The 24,416-nt window shown below is 49.6% G+C and overlaps 1 protein-coding gene across 1 annotated transcript in view; it reads right to left on the bottom strand.

Moving 5' to 3' along the window:
• The window catches only part of LOC144723078 (plakophilin-1-like), a 40,941-nt gene extending 27,460 nt beyond the window's left edge, over positions 1–13,481 (bottom strand). Inside the window, exons 1-4 of the mRNA XM_078601640.1 lie at positions 13,269–13,481; positions 11,073–11,288; positions 5,289–5,458; positions 625–1,517 (exon numbers count right to left, since the gene is read on the bottom strand). Coding sequence (XP_078457766.1) covers positions 625–1,517; positions 5,289–5,458; positions 11,073–11,288; position 13,269 — 1,280 coding nt within the window. The 5' untranslated portion in view covers positions 13,270–13,481. The remainder of the gene's footprint in view (positions 1–624; positions 1,518–5,288; positions 5,459–11,072; positions 11,289–13,268) is intronic.
• Between the last annotated feature and the right edge of the window lie 10,935 nt (positions 13,482–24,416).

Below are 24,416 nucleotides of genomic sequence, written 5' to 3'. Positions count from 1 at the left end.
ATTTAATTAGGAAATACAAATCCAAATTTGGAATTTTATTTTTTGCAGTCCATGGTTGACCGGACTGAGACCATCAACTCACAACACTTGAGAATCAGGGGCATCTTAAAACCCGAATTGAAAACCAGGATCTCGATGATGCCGGCTCAGCGGATCATATGGTACGCCACCACATTCCGTGGCGGTGACGTGGGCCTCGCCGTAGCGCGTTTCATCTGCTTGCTGCAGAGGTGTTCACAGTTTTAACCCAGCGGCCGCCCTGATTACCACTGCAGGTGTACGAATCGTAAACAAAAAGAATACACGCGTCGTCTGATGAACAAGTTAGACCGTTAAAAGATTTCCGTGACGTCATTCCAAAGAGTAGGCCATTGTACTTGGCAGCATCAAGGTCCAAATTTAAAAATTACCTGCAAATCACTGAATTGGGATTGCACATCAGGGCAATCGTCACCCCCCCCCCGCCACTGCCAAAACGTGACAGCAACGTTATAAAGTCATGAGAATCTACGAGGCTTTCCTGGCTACAGAAACATAACATTGCCTGTACCATCCCTGCCACCACAACGCCCCACCGCTCGCCCACCACTCGCCCACCACTCGCCCAACGCTGCCGGGACGTACGTGTTGAAGGACGCCTGCGCCGTGCGGCCCCACTCGGCGCCGCTCGACGTGTGCTGCATGGTGGAGAACTGCGACGCGGTGCTCTGCGCCGGGCTCGGCGGCCGGACCTGCTCCTGCTGCTGCTGCTGCTGCTGCACCTGCCGCACCTGCGTGGTGCGCGTCGTTGTGCTTGCGGTGGCGCTCGATCCGAATCCGCTGCGGCTCTCTTCGGCCGCCTGATCGGCTCCGGCGTAATCCAACTGGTCGTAGCTCGGCGCGGTGGTCGGGCGTCTCAGAGGCATCGCCTGCTGCACCTGCACCAGCTGCGGAGGCGGCAGCTGCGGCTGCTGCTGTTGCTGCTGCTGCTGCTGCTGTTGGTAGCTCCGTGACATGGTGCTGCTTTGCTGATGATGGTGGTGGTGGTGGTGCTGCTGCTGTTGACCCATGTTGGGCATGGTCTTGAAATACTGCGGTTGCGGTTGCTGGGGCACCACATACTCCTCGTAGTAACCGCCGCCGCCACCGCCGGCCATCGAGTAGTGGCCGAGCGTCGTGATGCCGTTTGCAGGCGGCGCCGGCGTGGGCGTTACCACCCGCGACATGGTCGCCTGCCGACGGTTCATCGACTGGAGCCCGCTGGCGCTCTGCGACCCGTACACGCTTTGCCGCTCGAGGACCACCCTGGGAGCTGGCAGCGGCTGCTCGCCGGGGCTCACGTCGAGGCGCAGGGACGGCGGGCCGGGCAGCCGGACGTCCTCGTACACTAGCGGGCGCGCCACCGACAGCGTGCGCCGCCCGTAGCTCGAGTAGCCGTCCACGGCCGACGAAGCGGTGCCGGGCCGCCGGTAAGTGTCGCCACCGTTCTCCGCCCGCCGCATGCCGTCGCCTGCGCCCGCCGTGCGAGGACGGGAGATCTGGGGTGGGCGGAGACAGAGGGGAATGCGAGCGGTGGTGGGTTAGGACCTACGGCGGGAAAGATTGGTTGAGGGCGATTGGGGTGGCTCGCGTTTGTAAGCGACCGCTGTGGTTTAGCCGTTGAACTTAAAATGCCGAGGTCGCCCAGTTTGAATCTCCCGGAGCGACGAATGGAACGACGAGGCAACTTTTTAAAATCCTTCTGCCTCTGCCCACCTGCACCACAGTTAGTCAATGGGCACGTTGAGCATGGCAAGATCAAGTGTGGGATCTCTTCTAAGATGTCTGGCCAACGTGGAAGAGTAGGCCAAATGACCTCTCGAGGGGCTGTCTAGAGCTCCCCTTAGTGGAGGCTCTTCCGACAGCAGCGGTACGAGTAAACGATCGCTGGGATTGCAACTTCACAATTTACCTTTTAATAATAGTGTGACCACACCACACCAAGTAGGACTCATCTTGCACCGAATTGACCGTGATGGGGAAGGTGGAAGTCAGCTCCAAATATAATAATCCATTGGTAATTACCATGGCCAGGGATTGAACCTAAGGTGGGCCAGGGTCACAGTAGCAGTGTTCTCGCTGTAGCCGCTACATCACGACACCACTCGGCACATGACACATCGCAACACACACTCGGCACATGAACATTGGAACAACAACACGCATGCGCGGCGGCGCATGTGCTGGCTTGCCGTCTCCATCTGCCGCTGACCAGCCTAAAGCGATTCTCAAGGCTTTGTAAAACTCCCCACCCCCGCCCCTGCACAGTGGCATGTTAGTGACGAGAACACGGGACTCATCGGAACAGTAGCGCTGAAACCGCCAAACATCCTGCTTTATTAATAAGTGATTACATTTGGAATTTGCGCCACTGTCGTGGTGCTCGGCTATCGTGAAGGCGCTACGTTTCGCAGGCGAGTGTAAGTCTCTTCCAGCGGGGGGTATAGATATGTGTATGTAAGAGTAGGCTCTTCCAGGGGGGGGTATAGATATGTGTGTCTAAGAGTAGTCTCTTCCGGGGGGGGGGTATAGATATGTGTGTCTCAGTGTAGTCTCTTCCAGGGGGGGGTATAGATATGTGTATCCAAGTGTAGTCTCTTCCGGGGGGGGGGGGGGGAGTAAAGATATGTGTGTCTCAGTGTAGTCTCTTCCAGGGGGGGGGTATAGATATGTGTATCTAAGAGTAGTCTCTTCCAGGGGGGGGGTATAGATATGTGTATCCAAGTGTAGTCTCTTCCAGGGGGGGGGGGGGTGTAGCGATGTGTATCTAAGTGTAGTCTCTTCCAGCAGGGAGGTGTAGCTGTGTGCTTTGACCCAAATGAAGTAATTTGCGATTGATGGCCAAAAAAAATGTGATCGTGGTGCCGAAACAACACGCGGCCCTGCTCGTTTTCAAATAACGTCGTGGGATCTCCCAGCGTCCAACGTGAAGCAGACGACGGGGCACACGCAGCTGTGGTTCATACACCCCACAGTATTAAACAGGGCAGCAGCCGCTGGGGCTACAACTGCAAGTCTCCGCAAACAAAATAAGCGGTAAAATCACGCCGCCGCTCGGCCACGTCACCGCCGGCACAGTCCCTGGCGGTCTCAGAAACTGTCCCAGTGTGTCCGCCAAAGCATTTGCGAAAATCTGGATGTTCTCCTCGGTTTAATATATTCTCGCCTCGTTCCTTGACTCACAATACGGGCAAAGGGTGGGCCTTCTACATAAGTAGAACTGCAGTTGGAGTGGTGGGGGGAACCACTAGAGACTACCAGTAGGGCCACTCACCCTGATCAGGAGGCTAGTGGTGCAGTGGGCGTGGCAATGTAAAAGTGGGCGGTGCCAACAGAGAGGGGCGTTGCTTCCAGTGCTCACCACATGTCCCGGTTGATGCGATAACCGAGGCAGTCTCGTTTGTTTAAAACACTGGCGGTGGTGGTAGTGGTACAAACACCACCTCTACGATACGCTCGTTAGGCAGCAGTCGGGCTTGTCTCTCTCTCTCTGAACCTCCCACCTCCCGCCCTGCCCAGGTGTTGGCTCTGCTCCCAACCTCGAGCAGCATAAGGCAGAACACGTGGCCCCCTCCCTCTAACCCTCCCCTCCCCCACCTATTCATCTTAAGTTACAGCTCGTCTAGAAATGCACGGAAGTGCCAACTACAGTTCTTCTTCCGCTCCTATGAAAGCGTTAATTGATGTAGACGAGGACAGAGAGCCGCGAGGGCGCCAAATTGTAATCGCAACACAGCGCACAGAGCTGCACACACACTCCAAAACCGAGCGAAGTTGCTCTGGATATAAAGTCAAAACTTCCGCAGATTTCCAATCGCCCTTTGGGGACAAATGTACTACAAACACGACCCCGGCCACACCCTTCAATTGCTTGTGCACTCCTCTACAGTTGATGCAGAAGTGCTGCTGGATGAACTGTCAGTCATGCTGTGATCAACCAACCAGTAATTACAATCTGGCTGCCGCCTGATGATGCCGGTTGTAATTACTGGTGAAACGTCCTACTGAGATTGTAAATGTTGTGGCTTTGCTCTCCAATACACCGGTGTGCTGTACTCGTAACGAATTAGCATGTTCTGTTTACGTGACAAACCTTACTAATTGGCTGTGGCGGGTGGTGGCGGGTTTAACAATACATTTATATTTATGCGATCTAACCCAAAAAACCTGTATTATGAACAACAAAGGTTATTTGCTGCGGCGCTATTTTCTGACAACTTAAGTCTACACTTAAACATTTGAATACAAGTTAAAACATGTTTACATTTCCATAACGGGGAGTACTGCTTTGCATGTGTGTATGTTGAACTTCTCAGTGCCAGTTCCCTTCTCATTACTGCCTGTATCATCAAGTCTTTTTACTATGTGCTACCTTTTTCTGCGATTACCGAATTAAATTTGGCCGGAGGTGGCCTGTGGCATGGGAAACTGTTGCAGCTGCATCGCTCCTTGGAACAGACGGAGACAAAGCCGATGTATACAGCGGCGTGACAGTCGATTTATTGTGTGACGGCACGGCTGGTAATGAACCGACCAAACAGAATTTGATTTGCCGGCTACGGCTAACACTGGTGGCGAGTGACCTATGACCCGGTTTCGGGCTGCCTCCTTTACCAGCCTGCGCCGACCTGCATGGGGAAGTATAACCAAACAACCTCCACAAACGACGCGTCACGAGGAGGACTTCATTCAGCGGGGGACCGACAAATCGGCTGTAAACACAACTACCTCTTCGGTGATAATGATGATGGCACAACATCGACTGTTTAATAAGCTCAACATCCACACTCCAACGCTTCCCCCACCTCCACGGTTGGCGTCATCATAATTTATTATTTATAGCGCCGCCTCCTATGCAATCCATCTCAAGGCCTCGGAACAAAGTGGTTATCTGAGATAATAATAAAGTGGTTATTTGAGATAACGAGATAATTGGGATGCTGCCTTGGTATCGTCTCTTGGTGTGGCAGTTGGGCGGTTTTCTCAGTTCTTAAATCCCTTTACCTCTGCGAATCACCGTTATGAAAGAGTGCAACGCCGTTATGCGATCGGCAGGTCGCTTGGGGTGGGGTAGAGTGCGGGTAAGTCCCACCTCTTCTAAGGCATCTGGCCAGCATGGAAGAGTAAGCCAAGCGGAGACCCTTCCGCCCGCAGTGGCGTGAGAGTGCGAGCAATGGCCTCTGCTTGCACCGTTTTAACAACAGGATCGCTCGGTAAGAAAGTTGCCTGTAGACCCAAAAGCAACGTGACCTGGCCACATCCTTGCTCACCTTGGTGTCGAAGATGTATCCCTGGGACCTGGACGAGTAGTTCCGTGTCGGGGTCTGCGCGAAGGACATGGATCCGCTCGCCTGCGACAGAGTCCCCCCTCCGTTCATCGTCTGAGCGAAGAATTTCTCGGGCTGGCTGGCGGTTCGCTGGAGCCGTTGCGCCCTCGACTCTGCGGAACACACGCACGTGGGGTTTGCTCGATCGAACGTTCACGATGGCACCTTTTGGAACTTGGCACTCACAGACGGGGCTTAGTTTTAGCCAGGTCTGTTCGGGGTTGGCGGCCCAGACAGAGGAATCTGCGCCCAGCACACCACATCGAGTATAGCTCTCACCATGGCTTAGGCTACTAGTCACATGCCACCTGCTCCAGTCTACCAGTGGCCCAGAAAGTATTCCGTGAGAGACAGTGCTGCTGCCATCAATCCATAGCCCTATCCCTAACCTTGACGTTTATTTTTGTTGCTATGCATAGCGATGGCACGGTGATATTTGAGGCCAGAACTTCTGTAACTTTCCCCACAAATAAATTCAAAATATTTGATCAGTGTCGCATCGAGAGACAGAGTGTCCACTCTAAACTGCCACAGGGGCAGTGCATCACCACGAATGTTAGAGAATGGTCCCGCAGAAGGAGATGTCACGGAACTATTTACGAGATCCCTTCAAGAGACTTCTTGTCCACGCAGTTGAGCCAGAGCGATTTCCCACATGCCCTGTGGCCTCCCTGTTCGGCCATACTTCACCACGTTAGCCGTGGCCGGAAATCGACCTCGGTTATCAGGGTTCATAGCACATTGCGAAAACCACCACTCTGCAAGGATCCTAGTGTAGTAGTAATACTAATAACAGTGAATGTGGATGTTCGGTATGGTTATAGGAAACGTTTGCAGAGTCACAAGACTCATTTTACAGGAGGGTACTGCTTTGAGAATTTTTTTATAATCACTCCCGAAGCTTGATGATAATTAGCCCTTGTGCATGAAGCCAAAGTGGCCGGTTGAGCACCCACTCCATCGGAGGGGAATACGACTTGTGCGATGCACACGTGCACAGGTTAATATCGACTCGGCGTACAGGCTGTTGGTAAATGTATTTTGTTTAACCGGGTAAGGGCTCAGAGACAGAGGATAGGGCTCAGAGACAGAGGATAAGTCTCATCTGCAAGAGTGATTCGGGTCACCAACATGAGAAAATGAAAACAAATTAAATAACGTTCACCCATGAAGCTGATAGAAGTCTGCGCAAAAACAACGTGAAAAATGGAAAATGTAGCACAAAGACAAATCGATGTGAAATGATACATTCTCTATAACGTCGTTGGCGTGGGTAGTGGTTCTGGCCACCCACGTCGCCGTGGCCTGCACAGGGTGCCGCTCGCTTACAGCACCTTGGCCCAACAGTCTCCTACCACTGTCTGGGGGGGGGATCTTTGTCTTTGTGTGTGAGCGCGTGCGTGTATACGCACGCGCTAAAGTCTCACGCGCGCGTCTGCTTTTAATGACCCCATCGACTCATCGATGGCTCTTTAGCATAATCATCAAAAAATGTTTTGTTGTTGTTAAAGTTGAAACGACGCTTCCATTTGTTCGAGCCACCGGCCCACCGTCGACACTACGAAGTGTCGAGGCGCGCGACAAAAGGTCGCATCGGCTTGTCCCCAGCCGACACGTCCAGACGATGCCCAAGCGCCGAGACAACAACGACCGAACACCGCACGGATGGCTGCTCGCCTCCTCCTCGCCGCGCCCACAGAGACCCCCACCGCCGCAGCACGGGTGGGTAATAATAGTAATAATGATGATAAAACCTCCGGGCACCCCGCGGGCTTTTAATCCGTTCCGCGACTTCATTTCACCGAGACTGCTGGCCCATCTGTATGTTTGCTTACACGTTGAACTTCTTTCGCACCATACGCAGCCAACCGCGCCCCTCGCTGGTGCGGGGGAAGGACACAACCACTTGACACAAAGTGTCACAAAGTGTCACTTTGTGTCTAGTGTTGTTGGCCCATGGGCCAGAACAGACTTTGTGACCACCTCCAGCACAAGTAGTAGTAGTACCAAGTCATTTGCATGGCTAATCGGATTGAATTGTTCAAGAACTCCACTCACTCATAATAGAGGTTTTTTTTTGGGTTAGATCGCGTAAATATATAAATGTGTCGTTAAAACCGTCACCACCCGACACAGCCAACTAGTAAGGGTTGTCACGTAAACAGAACGTGGCCAATTCGTCACTAGGACAGCACTAACCGGTGTGTTGGAGAGCCAAGCCACGACATTTACAATCTGAGTACGACCCAACCTACTGCAAATGGATACCCACATACTTCTTTGTTGTTGACAGCATAAAAACATTGCAGGCGGTACCGACACACGAGGCAGCTCTGGTCTGTGCTCATGGATGATAGGAAGAGACTTTTTTTTTTTGAGTCACCTCATTTTACATCTTTTAAACTTCGAGCGTAAAGATAAGATACGGAGACGGGACCTAAGGGACGTGGGAAGGATGATGGAACAGTGGCGGTGACGTCAACACGGCACATGTGCCAGGCAATGTGCACTTTAAGGCCACGTGAAGTGTCGAACGCCCGCCGGCAGGAGGTCACGGGACAGACCCAGGTGTCATGGGTTGATTGACTGAGATGAATGGCCGATGCACCATCTGTAAATCACCTAGTCATCAAGCAAGACGGTGATGGCAGGCATTGTTTTTTATTCAGTGTTGCCCATTTACTACGATAATGAGCCAAGAATGGCTGTGTCCCGCGCGTGACGTCACTCCGCGTCGACCAGCCCCCCTTATTAATTATCATGAACAGGTGACGTCCTCCATATGGACCCCCCACCCTCATTAATAATCATGAGCAGGTGACATCACTCCACATCGAACAGCCCCTCTGATTAATAATAATGAAGAGGTGACATCCTCCAAATGGACACCCCCCCCCATTCATAATAATTAGCAGGTGATGTCACTCCACATGGGGGGGGCGAGGCGCCTCCTCTCCCCTCCTCAGCGTCATCTTACAACCCTCACTACTACAAAAGCAGAACCCTCACGTCACGTGATCTCCATAACGCTGTTGAGACATAGAAGTAAAAAGGACGTCATGATGAACAAGGGATTATAACCTTTAAATGAATCAAGTCTGTGTCACCGCGGCCTTACAAATTGCACACGAATGGATGCAATGGACATCACGTCGCGGTCTGCTTTTCGTTTGCAAGTTTCAGATTTACTGCAATTCACCGGTCATTGGACGGGCAAAAGGCTAGTCTTGTTTAGGTTTAGTAAGATTCGAATTACAGCTGATGTTTGGTTCACCCAGATGCATTTCATGAGTCACTTGGGGCTCTAAGCGTTGCTTCGTTAGCTTCTATGCCGAGTGCCAAGTCTGCTTCATTGCGTACTACCCATGGCCACGTGAGGACTACCGCTTCCGAGCGATATTTGTCAGTTACACCGAACATCTTAGCTGCGCTGATATAGAGTCCAGAGTGCACAAGTTATGACCCCCCTCTACACCTCTGAAGAGCACGGTCGGCTACGTACAGTGCGAAAGAAGTTCAACATACATAGACTGAGTCCAACGACCTAAGATGGCTGACATCAGTGGCGAGTGATATCTGAACTGTCCTGGGCCCCACCACTTCACCAACCCCCAATGACCAGCGTGGCGAAGTATGGTCAAACAACCCCTACAACTGACACAGCGTGGAGGAGCCCATCGTCTGGCAGTGGATGGACAAAGAGCTGTAAATTACTGATCTTTATTTCTGTTAAATAATATCAATCATTAGCTGCGAGTCAAAAAGCCTCCATTTGCCGACATGACTTAGAGAAACCTTCATCAGTACGTGAATTGATCGAAGGCTGCACGTTAAGGTAATGTTATGACACACAGGTGAGTTTAGGTGCGTGAACATGCCCATGTGGAATTTATGTGCGGGGCGACCAAGCTTATTTTAGTGCACATTGCAGGGACACGGTTGTGCTGCTTTATGAGACCACAATAGAGCTACTCCTCGATCCAGGACAGCCTCACTAAAATCCCAAGACTCTTTTTCATTTGTCTTGTTATGAGGGTCCTGCATTGGGGTGTTCGGCCAATTCCATTCCATGAACGATGTGTTTGGTTTCGTGCGGGAGGGAACTGGAGCGCACGAAGCGATGATCCGTCGGATAAACGGCGCTCCACACGGATGGGATGCAGGAATCCATTGCTGTACTGCCATCATCTCCTGGCCACACCGCAGCAGGATGCGCATATAATACGAAAACCCTTCATGCCATGACGGGTAAGGTTGCAGCCGCAAACCTGCTCACATCTCAGTCACATATTCACTTTAAGATGTTTTTTTGTTCATGTTTTTGTTTTTTGTTTGTTGCAGTTGCACCCGATTTAAGAGCCGAATGGCTCACAGGGCTATACTTAATAAATGAACTTGAACTTGAACATCACGCGCCTACCGCGTCCACGCTGGCCAGGCGTATTAGAGGTGAAAGTACCCCCACTTTATCCCACCGCACGCCACCTGTACCCATGTAAACTGCTGTTCTGTATTCATCTGTGAACACACATTGCGTTCTATAGAACGTGTGCAATGAGGCGAGGGGAGGACCGAGTCGAGGGACTGATCGGCCGCGTGTGTTGAGTCGCGTTTTATACCTAGATCACTGTGGCTAAGCCTGCATGTAATCTACTTTGATATCACTTTGTCAACACTTGAGCATTGTTCTTGAAGCCTGCTGTCTTTTGCTTTGGTCGGGAAATGTCTGTCCGTCTGTGCTTCCACGTCCGTTCGTCGAGTGCCCACGAAAGCCACAAAACTCCCAAGCCAAAAGCCACGAGACTCACCGCACAGCTCACCAACACCAAAGCTAAACTTGCCACTCAGCTCACGCCAATACTAAACTCGCCATACAACTCACTAACACCAGTGATAAACTCGCTACACAACTCACTACACGAGTGATAAACTCGCTACACAACTCACTACACCAGTGACAAACTCGCCACACAACTCACTACACCAGTGATAAACTCGCCACACAACTCACTAGCACCAGTGATAAACTCAGCTCAGCTGCATACAGTTCATCTACAACAACGACAGGCTTTGTGGGCAGGTGTGACGACGCCCTACTTTAAATAGCGAGTTTTATTAATGTGAACTTTGAACTTGCTGTTGTTAGCAGCGTGACAAGTGAGTATGTGCGTTAGAACGCACTGTAAGTCTGTGGATCTCCAAATACTGTAAGTGCATGGGTCTCTGTGTAATTTCATTGAGTCTCTGTGAGTCATTGGGTATCTATGTAAGCCAAGGGTTATCTGAGTCATTTGGGTTTCTGCCAGTCTATGACTATCGGTGTAAGTCAATGGGTCTCTGTGTAAGTCTAAGGTTCTCTGCGGAAGTCTATGGGTTTCTACTTGAGTACTGGAGTCTGTGTAAGCCTAGAGATATCTACACGAGTCGATGGGTCTCTTCGAATGTGTATGCAAATATCCGAACTGAAACCGAATATCTGAACTGAAACTGCATCTCTGTTGTGCGTCCATGGCATTTCCGCGCAAGTGCACATTTGAGACCCGCGCGAGTCTCCGTACGGAATCTCCAGACGAGTCCGTGGGGCTCTGCGAGTCTGCGCTCGAATGGCCCCAACCCTGACGTCAAGAGGAGAGACACGCCGAACGGTTCGAACCTCTTTACCACCCCCGACCGATCTCTCGTTGCCGGCATGTAAAACTAAAAAGAGAAATAGAGGGGCATACGCACTGTTCTTGAGGCTCGCCACGGTGTTGTAGCCCCGGCTCCTCTCCATCATCATGGACACCTGCTGGTGCACGCGGTCGCTCTGGCCCCGCGAGCCCCCCATGCTGCGCTCCAGCTCCCGCTCGGGCGGCAGCGCCAGCGTGCTGGTGTGCAGCTCTCCCATGGAGGGCGTCACCGTGCGCAGGTAGCCCTCCGACATGCTGCTAGTGCTGAGCATCACTGGCACGGATAGGGAGGGAGGGAGGGCATCACCGTCATCGTCAACATCGTCATCAACATTATCATCATCGACGTGATCATCTGATTTGGCTACGTACGGTGCGAAAGAAGTTCACGTCACCACCCTCGTCGTTATGACCGAGAGAGGGAGTAAGCAACGGAGCCACAAACTCCGAGACCAACACCATCATCGCCGCAGCATCATCATCAGCATCACCGCATTACTACTATAATGAGCCAAGAATGTCTGTTTGTGTGTAACGCGCGTGACGTCACTCCACATGCCGCACCCCTCCGCATTAATATTCATAAGCGGGTGGATTTTTACACTCACGCAGAAGGTCGAGCGAAATTTTTTCTCGCAAATTCGCTTTAAGTTTGACGTTTCTTTATTGAAAGTGAATCTAATAATTATACGCTGCAACAAAGCGGATTTGGTGTCTTTATGTATTTCTTCAGCCCTTGAGACAAAAGGCAAGTCTAATGTATGCTTCTACATTATAGTAAAATAGACATTTCGCGGTGATGTTCCAGATATTGTATCGAATTCCAATTTATTTCAACCCCAGCGACCGAAAGCAGAAGAGAATAAAGTATCAGAGCAGTGAATTTGAACAAATTAAAGGTCAGTTTATATACAGTGCTACAGTGAAATGCAGTGAAGTGTTTGATGACATGCTTTTGTGCAAGACTCACTGCCATTAAATTTACACGAGATACAATTATACGCTGCACAATTGTTTCGTAAATATTACAGCTTCCGTCCTAGGACGGGCAAAGAAGCTAGTCAAGAATAGAAAGATGGAATCGACCAACGTTGAACCACAATCATTATCATCGTAATCACCAACCATGATCGCAACATCAATGGCTATCATCACCATGTATGCATGTTGAACTTCTTTCGTACCGTACGTAGCCAACCAAACAACCATCCAATTGTGAGACACGGCCGTCAATCAAATGGAGAAAAATGTCGACTTAGAAACCAACCACGGGCATCACCATTATCACCGCCGCCGCCACCACATCCGAACCTCCGATTAGCACGGCTGGCGAGGTACGGTGCGAGATACATTCAGCATGCGTACAAAAGTCCAACGGTGAAACACGACACCGACACACCAACATCGCCACCATCGCCATCAACAGGAGATGGTAAACAAAACAAACCGACTGCGAAATCCGACACCACCACCACGACTACATCACCATCAAGGACAAATAGAACAACCGAGCAACCGCCGCACCACGCGAAGCGGCTTGTGTGCGTGACCAGTACACGAATTACTTGTCGCTTGAGTGGAGGGAGGGATCGTTTTAAAGTCTCGTAAATTAGTGTACGAAAGTTGAGTTGCATCGGTGTTGTCACTGATGAACAAGTAAAGACGATGATATCCTTAATAAATTGTTTTATTTTTATTATTTTATTACTTCCCTTCTACGTGACTTTACCGAAAGAACCAAGAAGATGAATCCCTGCAGTCACGAAAGCTTTAAAACGATGATATCCGTGATATAGATAAAGTACGACGCTGATAATGGTGGTGGTGATGCAGATAGTGATAGTGTTATTGATATATGATTGCATTGGTGGTGTCACTAATAAAAGTATACTGTAGACGATGATGATAGCGATGGGATTATCGAGAGAACCATTGACGATGACATTGATGGAGATGATGACTACGACATTGATGAAGATGGTAACCACGACATTGATAGAGATGATGACCAACGACAAAGATGAGATGGTAACCACGACACTGATAGAGATGATGACTACGGCATCGATGAAGATGGTGACCACGTCATTGATAGAGATGATGACCACGACATCGATGAAGATGGTAACCACGACATTGATAGAGATGATGACTACGGCATCGATGAAGATGGTGACCACAACACTGATAGACGTGATGACCAACGACACGTAGAACAATATTTACACGATACTAGTCTCATCATCATTATTACTTTTGCCGCAGTCGCTCCCGTCCGCGCCGTGTGCGCCGCTGCTGCCGCTCGGAGTGACGACGACGACGCTGGAAGGAGTCTCCTTGGAGCAGAGACGACTTAGCGACTCGCTGGGGAGACGGGGGAAGAGCGCGACTGGGAGTGGCGGCCGTGTGGTGGTGTTGCGCGTGGGTGGCAGCGGTTGTGGAGGGTGCGGGGAGGGGGTCAGGAATCCGAGGCAGCTTATAGGGTCAGGGTGGGGTGGGTTCGGCTGTAGGTGGGAACGCTGCTGCACAGTGCCTCAGGTGTGGTGTGGGCACGCCCCGTGTGCGGATGATGATGATGGTGGTGGTGGTGAAGGTAGGATACTATGTCCTGGGACGTGGGTGAGCTGAGAGTGAATGAGTGCAGGTTCGAGTCCACGCCTCGCTCTCCGCAAACTCTGACGCATCGATGGGCGAGATAATTTTATTCTTAAATACCCTCGACTTGCAATCGATATGGTATGTTCGGACACTTTATGAGTAATTCCGGCTGTGGTCTTTTTTGGTCCCAAGCCGCGCTCTTGTGCCTGCAGCAGAGAGTGTACGCGCGTAGCCCATATTTGTCAATCCACTGCTACACGAGGGCCTCCCCATGGTTTGCGGGTTGCCGTGGGGGTGGATGACCTGACCTCCCGCAGCTTCGGTGCGTCGTGGTTGGCGAAGGAGAACGGGGCGAGGGGAGGAATGCAGAACAAGAGATCTTACGACCTCGGTTTCCGAAATGGTGCTGTGTCGCCCTTCGACTCTTTTTGGAAACTGAACGTGGAGCGCAAAGTCGGACATCCTGCCTAACAGCACGCGGGTTCAACTCGAAAAACGCATCTGAGAACAATGGATTTTACCACACCGCCCTCTCGTGGCCACAATCCGTGCTACGAAGCGTGTCTCTTTGCCGTCGGTGGTCACCCACTTCCTAGCACGTCGCCTGAATTCGTTCTTAAACTCTTCCTTTAACCTGTTGAGATCTGACAAGGTCATAGGCGCAGCCGCACGGCCTATTATACCTCGTGAAACGTGTTTCCGTAGCTCAGCCCCGGAACGCTCCCGACAGCCGGAGTGGCTGGAACAGAGTTAGACTGATGGCCTTGATATAAGTTGTCTTGTGGTTGTTGTTGTTTGACTTGCAACCCCACTGGGATTTTTGCACACAGTGTTGGTGTACGGTGCTTTTTCTGCAATATTTTTGCTGTCTTTTCTTGGATTTTCTGTTTGCACATAGTCACTTTGAGATGTTTTCTTGTTCATGTTTTAGTTTTTTTGTTTGTTGCGGTTGCACCCGATTCAAGAGCCGAATGGCTCACAGGGCTATACCTAATAAATGAAATTGAGCTCGGGGCAAGGCTCACGAAGCCATGCGTGGCGCAGCGAGACGAGGGCAGCCGCCGGGGAATTTGTCTGGAGGGAGATTAGCATCAGCCGAGGCCGCAGTTGCAGACGATACACACACACAACTTAAAGCGCCCGTGGAATGCAGAGATGTTGCGAAGGGGTTAAGGAATTGTATCGCCAGTTGTACAGTCAGCGTATACCAAAAAAATAACTAAGTTTAATATAAATAAACGCAACGTTATCGTGCGGTGGTGCATCGCGCCACGCGTAAGTGCGCTAGCGCCGCGTTGGTGTTAGAACGCGGTGCCTCGCGTGAACGAATCCACCCCCCGTTAGGCCAAAACCTCCGCCACAAGCGAGGCTCTCTTAACAGACTGGCATGCCGGCTTGGTTGTGTATTTTTTTTTTCTCTTAATCTTATTTTACTCGCCTATAGCCCGTCCAGGGACGGGTGTATTGCAGTAAATCTGACATACTCGCTGGTTCTTTCGGTAAAGTCACGTTGATAGAAAAAATTCATAGACGAAAACACGACGTCGTGTTGTGTTCTATTATTTTTTCACACGACGTCGTGTTTTCTTCTATTATTGCTTCTATTATGTTTTCTACCTACGTGACTTTACAGAAAGAACCAGAGAGAGTATGGATTCCTGCAGTCACAAAAGCTTCAAATCAATATTAAATCTGACATATTCAAGTGAAAAGCACACAGTCAAATCATATTCAGTGCATCCATTGGTGTGCCATTTGTAAGGCCGGTAACACAGACTCTGTTTTATTTCACGGTTATATCCCATGTTCATCACGACGCCCTGTTTCCTTCTACGTCTCAATAGGGTTACAGGCTTCGCGTGGCATGAGGTTCTTTCTGGCTTTTTAATGAGGCTTAAGTTCTCGGTGAGGAGGCGCCCCCACCCCCCTCCCAATGTGGAGTGACGTCAACCGCTCGTGATAATTAATGACAGCGTCACGGAGTGAGCGAGACATCAAAGCTCTGGCTTTTATAGACTAATTATGTCTTTATTAGCTTTACTTTCCATAAAGAAAGGTCAAAATGAAAGCTAGCTTTCGTTTCCGCTCCACCTTCTTCTTGCGGAGTGACGTCACCCGCTCATGATTATTCATGAGGGGGGCTGGTCGACGTGGAGTGACGTCAGGAGCGTTACACACAGACATTCTCGGCTCATTATAACACGTTCCTTCGGAGTGAGCAGGTAGGAACTTGGTTGGACAGCGCGGCGTTCAGGTGGGGGGGGGGGCAGTTGGATGAGTGGGCATGTTGACCCTTCTCCCCCACCCTCCCCGACATCGTCAACCAATCGCGGCGTAGCTCGGTGTTCGGTGGGGAGGGGCATGGGTGGGCGGAATTCCGGATATGCACGACAGACAGACAGACAAATAATCCCTGGTGGGCAGTGTGGAACCTGATGTTCCTACCTGTATTAGTGATGAAAGCACTGAACGAACGTAAAGTCGCGTCACACTTTGGAATGGACAAGTGGTGCTGTACAGTATTGCGCTTTATCCTGCTGCCTCTAACCCACACTATCGTGGTGAAGTATGGTCAAACGACCCCCCCACCCGCATGGTGCGGGTGGGGGAGGGCTCTCATCCAGCAGTTTGTTGACCTTTCCATTCGCTTTCCCCGTCAACGGCCACCAGTCACTAGCGGAGGCACCGAAGTAACGCAAAGTATGCGGGACACTCCGACACTGCTGGATGATCGCCACCCCACACTGCTGCTGGTGGTGAGGGTGGGGAGCATAGGAGCAGGGGAGTACAACGCATTGATTTAGCTGCACTGCCCAACACGTTAGCCTCCACAGCAGCTTCTAATCGCGATCTGTGTGTCCTCATCTCGCGAGACTGGACCGGGCGCATTCCGGATTATTCGGTCAAATGCATCTTGGGCTCTCGCGTGGTCACAAATAAAGGCTCGGTCTGAATTGCGAACATGAGATCACCTTTTAAACGGCGTGGCTGGTTTGCATTGCATGTTAGAGTGAAGCCCGCTGCTGCCAGCCGCGCGTGTTGTCACGATTGGCACATTAAACGAGACTTATACAAACAATTAACCATATCATTGTCCCATCAGCCTATTGAATTTCCGCACCAATTATCCCATCAGTATTTGCTTAAAGATGCACACTCTGGACCGGTTTCGACCCACCGGGATCTCATCGGCAGTCAGGCGTGTTAAAGCCAGTGCTGCTGGATAAGCCACATATTCTAATCAAGAGAACGCCACGTAAACTCTGGGACCGCGTTGAGGTGAGTCGCTCCACCCTTGTACGTGGAGTTAAATGACTCACCCGCATGCCCATAGAGGTGTGTGTGTGTCTGTTACGAACGCCAGGGTAATTGTTGCGAGATTGAGGTTCATCTGAAACGGGCCAACAAAAAGAATATAAGCTTCGGTTTTAGCTTTTGCTGTCATTTGCGGTTGAAGATAAATGCACAAAAATGCCCACGTTTTTTTTTTATTATTAAAGAAAAAAGTAGGGCAGAGGAATTATATTATTAAAACAGAAAAAAAAACATTCACCGAAGTCTATTGGTGAATTCAGGATCGGGTATATTATTAATCATCGTCCTAAGCCATGCTCGGTCTACTGCTAGATGCAACGAGCCTTCCTCAAGGCGTGGTCATCTCTCTCACAGTCAAATAATCCGTCTCTGTTTTAAGGTCATCCTCCCCCGGGCGTTTCTGACAATGTTTGGTTCAGCAAGAAAACGCTGGACCGGTTTCGACATTCTGGGCCTCAGCAGAGTAGGGCTTGCTATACAAATACCCGCTGGGTTATTCGATAGTATTGGCAACAACAAAAAACCACACCACCCGTTCATATCACGTGTGCAGCCCATGTGGAGAGATATCCTGAGATGCTGTGTGCCGGGGTGCGGAATTCGTTTCTGGTCCGTTGGTAGATCGGAGGTTGTCACGTGGCGAGGCAGCCACGGCCACAGCGAGAAGTATCCTTGATGCGGTGTGCCGAGTGCTGAGTGGGGTTTCTTTTCCGGGTCCCGATCGACCCGAAGACACCCAGGGGATGAAGTCAGCACTGTCTGTAACTGAGGGACACGGGTGTTGGTATTTCCCCCGTTCGTAGGCACCCCCCACCCCCCCACTGTGATCAGGTCCAACCGGCTCTGGCCAGACCTGAACCGGACGAAGCTGAAGTCTGCGAGGCTGGGGTCGGTGTAATGTTTGACACACGAGCCTCAGAGGTGGCCGGGTGGCTGAGAGGTCAGAGGGCTTAGAAACCTGGGTTAGAATCCGTGTTGCAGCCTTCTGACATAGAATCGATTTAAAAAAAAAGATTAAGTGAATCGAACATGTATCGAAACTCAACTGTTAAGCAGTTTCGAGTTGTTTTTTTAAGTGGTTCACGCGGCGTATCTATGGCCGCTAGAGGCCGCTATGTCCACCGCAATGTCTAATTGCGTATTATTCTGTTGACTTTAAAGAATCCACGCTGTGTAAATCGCAGGTTGTTTCTATTCACGTGGCTGTGTTGCCCTCCAGTGGCTACATGGGGCTCTGCATGTGGTTTGTTAAATTAGACACGTGAAGGGATTGGAGTGTTTTAGACCAATACATGAAAAGTAAAAAAAAACATTCATTTATCCATAGGAACTTCACCGAGTTTCAAGGCGAGTTTTCAAGAGGGTCTTTTATTCGGATGCTTGTTCATTTTATTTTAATCAGTTGTTGTGCTTCGTGAGAACATAAACCAGGGTACCCCAAGAAAGCCCATCATGGGACACATTGGTAGACACATTGGCTGTGACTATTAAACTATACAACTACAGTATGTTTTATTTTACCAGGTAAGACCCACTGAGCTATAAAGTTATTTTTCAGAAGTGACCTGGCCACAAATTATAGCTCAACGATGTGGCTTATCGTGTAGACATGTATAGCAACCAAACACTCTAAACGCGTGATGTTGATTCTAAAAGTGTAGGGGAAAACCGGTGGACCCGGAGAAAAATGCTGCCATCTTCTGGCCATCGGGTCCTGTACTCGCATAAGAAGGCGAGACTGATTTAGAACTTCATATTTCTCTTTAAAAACTGGCCATAGGAGAAAAAAATGTATTATCATCAGGCTCCAAAGTGTAAAACATAGTCTCCCACTCGTATTATCCACTATCTGGCGTCTCTGTATGTTGTGAAGGAGGGCCATTGCCCGAAACGTCGCCTGTTCCATATATATTTTTCATTTTAACGCAACAGTGTAATTGACGAATGTGTTGAGTTTTGTTAATTGTGCTTGTGTGCCACTACCAACGCAGCAGCATCACCAGATCATTGTTTAATCAAGACGGAGTTAATACCACGGACTGACTACTTCTCGGCATAGGAACGAGGAATGGCCCCGTTGATGTGAATGCCACCCAGTGGTGGCTTGCTCACAGCCTGGTGGCGGTGGAGGTTGTCACTGATTTGAGATGTGGCCCTGTAGGGTTATGTAGGGCTATTGATCAACTAGGCGCCGCTGCCGAGAAAGGGCGCTATGACCCAGTGGTTATGAAGAGATGATAATGTTTGGTGATTTCGTATCTCGGTACCAATGATTGAATGACGTGGAATTATAATGTCATTTTTAAAGCAGACACACATAAATGACGTCACGCACCTAGAGGGGGGGGGGGTCATACATTTGTGACGATTTGTGACGAGGGGGGGGGTGAGAAATGTGACGTCACATCTTAATGCGCAGCTTTAAATAAATATAGACAACACATTCTACTTGATTAAGTAGACTTTTAATAAATGTTTTCTCCTACAACATCAGAGTGCAGCTTCACATTAAATACGCACTACAATGACAATACTTTAAAGCGATTTTAAGCATGTTTTATTTTGGGGGGGGAGGCAGAGCTGTGTGACGTCATATTTTAGGGGAGGTCTGACTTTTTGTGACGCTGTGTGACGAAGGGGGGGGGGGGAATCGTCCAAAATCGCGTGACGTCATTTATGGACGGTCCCTAAGAAAAAATGCCGCTAAAATAAAATAAAAACGAATTAAGTAGGAGAGATGAAAAAGACTAATTGATGACAACCTGAGACGAGTCAGATTTTAGTGGTTGATTAACGGAGAATAATGAAGAATCATTCTGGAAAAGCCAGCGTGAAACACATCATGGGTACTGCACAATTAATCCTTAACCGTGTTCTGCACAGGTTTCCATCGCAATGAGGTGCAGTCAAAACTTCACTCCGATTATCACGGTTGGTTATGTAGAGTGCGAAAGAAGTTCAACATACACACACACATATAATAGGTGGCGAGGGAGAGCTTGCTTGAGTTGACTGGAGGGAAAGAAGGAAGTTGTTGGAGAAGGGTGATGATGGCTGGTGGTGGTGGAGGGATGGAAGGTGAGGAAGGGAATGTGGGGAGTTATAGAAAGTGGGATGAGTGGAGGATCTTCTTTATGTTGGTGGGAACCTCCTGGTTACACCAGCCCACAGGGGATTATTGTGTCCGTCGTGCAGGGAGGGGCTGGGTGGGGAGGGAGGGGCTTGGTGGGGAGGGGAAGGTGGGGAGGGGTGGGAGGGTGGGGAGGGGCTGGGTGAGGAGGGGCTGGTCACCCCGTGGTGCCCTTATAAAACTCAACGTTTAACCTACTCACTCCGGCTTGTGCCCGCCCTCATAATCGGGCATATTTGCGGAATACACCACGCCGCCGTTGACCCTGGCAATTGACCGAGCAACCCAACGTTCCTACCAGCTCCCTCCGCAGGAATGTGTTTCTTTCCTACAGCTGATGTAGATCCAGAACAGCAACTGATCAAGCCAGACAACCCCTTCAGGAACAGCAAAGTGTATCGCTGCGATGTCTTCTTCGTATTTGTGGATCAAGCATTGCACAGTTATACATCGTATGATCTCTTCTGGATGACCACCGTCGCACACTGGAGAGGTTTCAATTTTACATTTGTGCATCAGGTGTCCGCATCTGCCATGGTTTGTGCAGATGCGGTTTTGGGTGGATCATGAGCTTCGTGAAAAATCTAAACCAGGTACCTTCAAGCGATGAGGAGGGACGCATGTATGTTCACTCCAAGATAGATGGGAGTGGGGTCGTGCCACAGAAGGTCACTTTCAGAGTGCGCTGGGTGCTCCGATGTTCAAGATGAAATGCAGTGACTGTTTTGTGGGGATTTGGCTTGAGCCTCCATTTCCAGATATATTCGCCCCATGGTGTTTAGGTCTCGGTTCAGCGTGTATGCAATGTCGCTGAAAGTGGCTGCTGGCGCTGCTAGGGCAACGTCATCCGCATATACACATTTGTGTTACCCGGTTGGCGGCACGTCGCTCACGTCGACATTGAAGAGAATTTGCGTGAGTACTGAACCGTGTGCCAATCCATTGTTGAGGAACCGCGGTGAGCTGGCATTGTCGCCCATATAGACACACAGTCGCCTATTGCTCAGCATTGTCCATAGCAGGCGTATTGTTTGGAGGCAATGAATTGTCTCTGCAAGCTTCAACGTCAAGCCCTTAATCCAGAATGTGTCGTAGGCCGATGACAAGTCCACAAAGGCTGTGCCAGTCTTGGATTTCATCTGGAATCCAGCAATTGATGTGCATTGCAAGTGCCAACACTTGGTCACAGCAGCTGCGTCCAGGCCGGATGGAGGAGAGGGATATGTGAGGAGTGGGGAGAAGGCGGGAAAGGGAAGTTGTTGGAGGGTATGATGGAGGAAAGGGTGATGCGATGGTTGGTGAGGGAATGATGGCTGTGCACGGAGTGATAGCAAGAGCTGAGGTTGAGCATCGCAATGCTTAAAGAGCTGACCCCAAAACTTGGGTCCATTATTTTTTTTCTATTTCATTTAATTAATTTTTTTCATTTATATGGAATAGCCCTGTGAGCCATTCGGCTCTTGAATCGGGTGCAACCGCAACAAACAGGGGGCAGAGTTGAGTACTGGGGTAGTTTTGTTCGTCTTTGAGGTGTGTGGTGCGTGGTGATGTTCACGTGGGAACGCACGAGCCTGGACCGTGGTGTAATAAATGGAGGAGAGAAGGGAATGTGATGGGTAGTGAGGTAAGTGTTGGTGTGAGGAGTATTGTAGCTCTGGAGGAATGTGATTGGAGAAGGGAGTTTTAGCGTGGTAATGTGTGTTTGTATGTCAAACTTCTTTCACACCGTACGTAGCCAACCGTGCTGAATCGGGGTGTGGAGGGTGATGGCGGTAGTGGTGAGGGAAGAGGAAGGGGAAGAATAGAGGTGAGGGAAATGTGTGCTGATGAGATGAGAAAATGTGGTGAGGAAAGGTGAGGAGAGTGTATGTGCTGGTGAAGATGTGACGTTGGAGTGAGGCTGGTGATGTTAGAGCAGGGGTGGGGAACTTTTTATCTGCCAAGGGCCATTTGGATATTTAGAACATCATTCGCGGGCCATACAAAATTATCAACTTAAAAATTAGCCTGTTTTATTTGGTCAAACATTTAATTAACTCACCCCTAATGTGATGACTGGAACTGCTTCTCTTTGGCGAGGTGTGTGATGTTAGCTGGCTATTGATGATGTTGTTGCTACTCGCAACTGCTTTTCCAGGTTTGCTCCGAGATGTATTGAATTTCGAGTCCCGCCTGCGGTTGCCTTGGCAGGGCCACACCAAATGCTTTCGTGGGCCTTGTACGGCCCGCTGACCTGACGTTCCCCACCCCTGTGTTCGAGTATGGTGTGTTAGAATGTTTAACACGTCGGCTTTCGTGTTTACGTTACGTGTTATGGTTTTTACTTTTTCCCTAACCAAAAATAGCTCCGTCAGCCATTGTATTTAAAACGGGTGAAATTCTTTTCACACTACGAGACCGATATCACTGGAGAAATTACCACTTCTCACACTGTTATGTTTAGCTTTCAAATGTTTTATTGTAATATTGTTTAAAGCAAAAATCGCGTTTTAATGCTCTCTTAACCTCATGTACTTGTTTAAACCCATACTTTGTCTGACATTTTGATGCCAAACCATTTCAAATAAGTTTTGAGATTAGTTTAAAATTTATTTCGCGTTTGTTTCGTGGGGGAATTAAGTTTAAACCTTGTTTTGCCTGCTACCACACGGTTTTAGACCATTAATTAGCACAAAACGTAGTTTAAACCAGTTTTTGCGAGAATAAATCTGTTTAAGTTGGCGTTTTCGTTGCAATAGCGCCCCTAGTGGCAGTTTGTGCGAGGAAACCGGGTTTAACCCCAAGAAGTTGCTTTAAACCGGTTTAAACCCATATAGTTGCAACAGCGCCCTCTAGTGGTGAGATAATATACAAAAAATTGTACTAAATAAGAAAATAAAATGTTTTTGTTCGATCCTATTTCTCTGCATGGTGGTTCTCTTTCTCCCCACCATTCTCAACTCCACATCGTCTCGTGTCCGTCTCGTCTCCGTCTCGTCTCCAGGTCGCCTTCTTCACCATGGTCACGCCGTGGGTCTCCATCACACCTGTGGTTACCCTGTTTAAGGGGAAGGGACAAACATACGTTAGTTGTTATTCACGCACTCACCTGTAGTAAACTCACCTTGTTGTTGGTTTCCACGTTTATTTCGTTGTGCGCCCGTCTGATGATGGGATTTGAACTCGGCTTCACAGCATCCTGATCCCAGGGTCGGTAGCCCAGGTGCGTTCCCGCTGCACCACGAAGCCACACGCTGAGTGAAGGTTGTGATGGCAATTATAAGGCGTCAACGTTGCGTGGCTGGGCACTCTTAGTACGTGATGACGTCATCACGTTCATTCCCGCAAGTCTAGCCCCGGTCCGTCATCGCGCACGACGGTGAGGTCATCACGCACGCCAAAAATAAATTACTAAAAAGGTTGCGAGTGGGATTCGAACCCAGGTGTTAAAACTCCAGAGGCGGGCGCGCTATGGCTTATGCTATATAGACTTGTTGTTCGCTTAAATGCTCTGGTTATTATATAATTGATATGATTTAGCAATTATTTTAAACAAAATTCACTGATATTTTAAGAAGTAACAAAAAAATATGAACCCCTTGTTTATGAAAGAAAAAAATAAAGTTTACGACTAAAAATGCAAACATTTGTATTGAAATTTGTTCAACTTTCAAGAATAAAATGCTGGAGTTTGAACCAAAAGACTCACATCTACAATCCCACGGCGCTCTCCACTCAACCAACTCACCCACCACCCTGGTGTTGAGAAGCCGCAGCTTATATGACTGGAGACCCGGCTTCCACTGCTGGGGCCGTTAAAGACCCATCATCGCTTGACTGGGACTTTCACCCATGTGTTGTGAACTTGGGGATGGTGGTGATCAAATGTCTAAACACAGTAAACATGGAACGGTGGCTCAACGTTGGATCAACCTCTTAGGTTTTTTTCGGTAAAGTCACGTCGGTAAAATAATAATAAAATAATAAATGAAAATAACTCAATTAAATCACGACGTTTCGGAGGCAACACGAGTCTCCGTCTTCAGATGGGACCGTCACAGCTAAATTTACCATATCAAGTGAAGAGAAATCCAAGAGACAAGATCTTAAATACTGGTTATCTAAATGTGGTAGTCAGGGACTGGGTGGGGGGGCTAGAAGAAAAGGTGGGCGGGGCTAGAAGGGGAAGGTGGGCGGGGCTAGAAGGGGGAGGTGGGCGGGGCTAGATGGGAAGGTGGGCGGGGCTAGAAGGGGAAGGTGGGCGGGGCTAGATGGGAAGGTGCAAGTGAAGAACCTCCACAGGGGTTCCGGCCGATGTTGGCTGCCAGTAAGTTTTGGCTTGGGTTTCGTGCAATGTCCTGTAACTGCCGACACTGCTTA

This window comes from Lampetra planeri, chromosome 16 (assembly GCF_965212315.1).
Source record: "Lampetra planeri chromosome 16, kcLamPlan1.2.h2, whole genome shotgun sequence".
In the NCBI taxonomy this organism is placed as follows: domain Eukaryota; kingdom Metazoa; phylum Chordata; class Hyperoartia; order Petromyzontiformes; family Petromyzontidae; genus Lampetra; species Lampetra planeri.
This window is presented reverse-complemented; position numbering and strand designations above follow the sequence as displayed.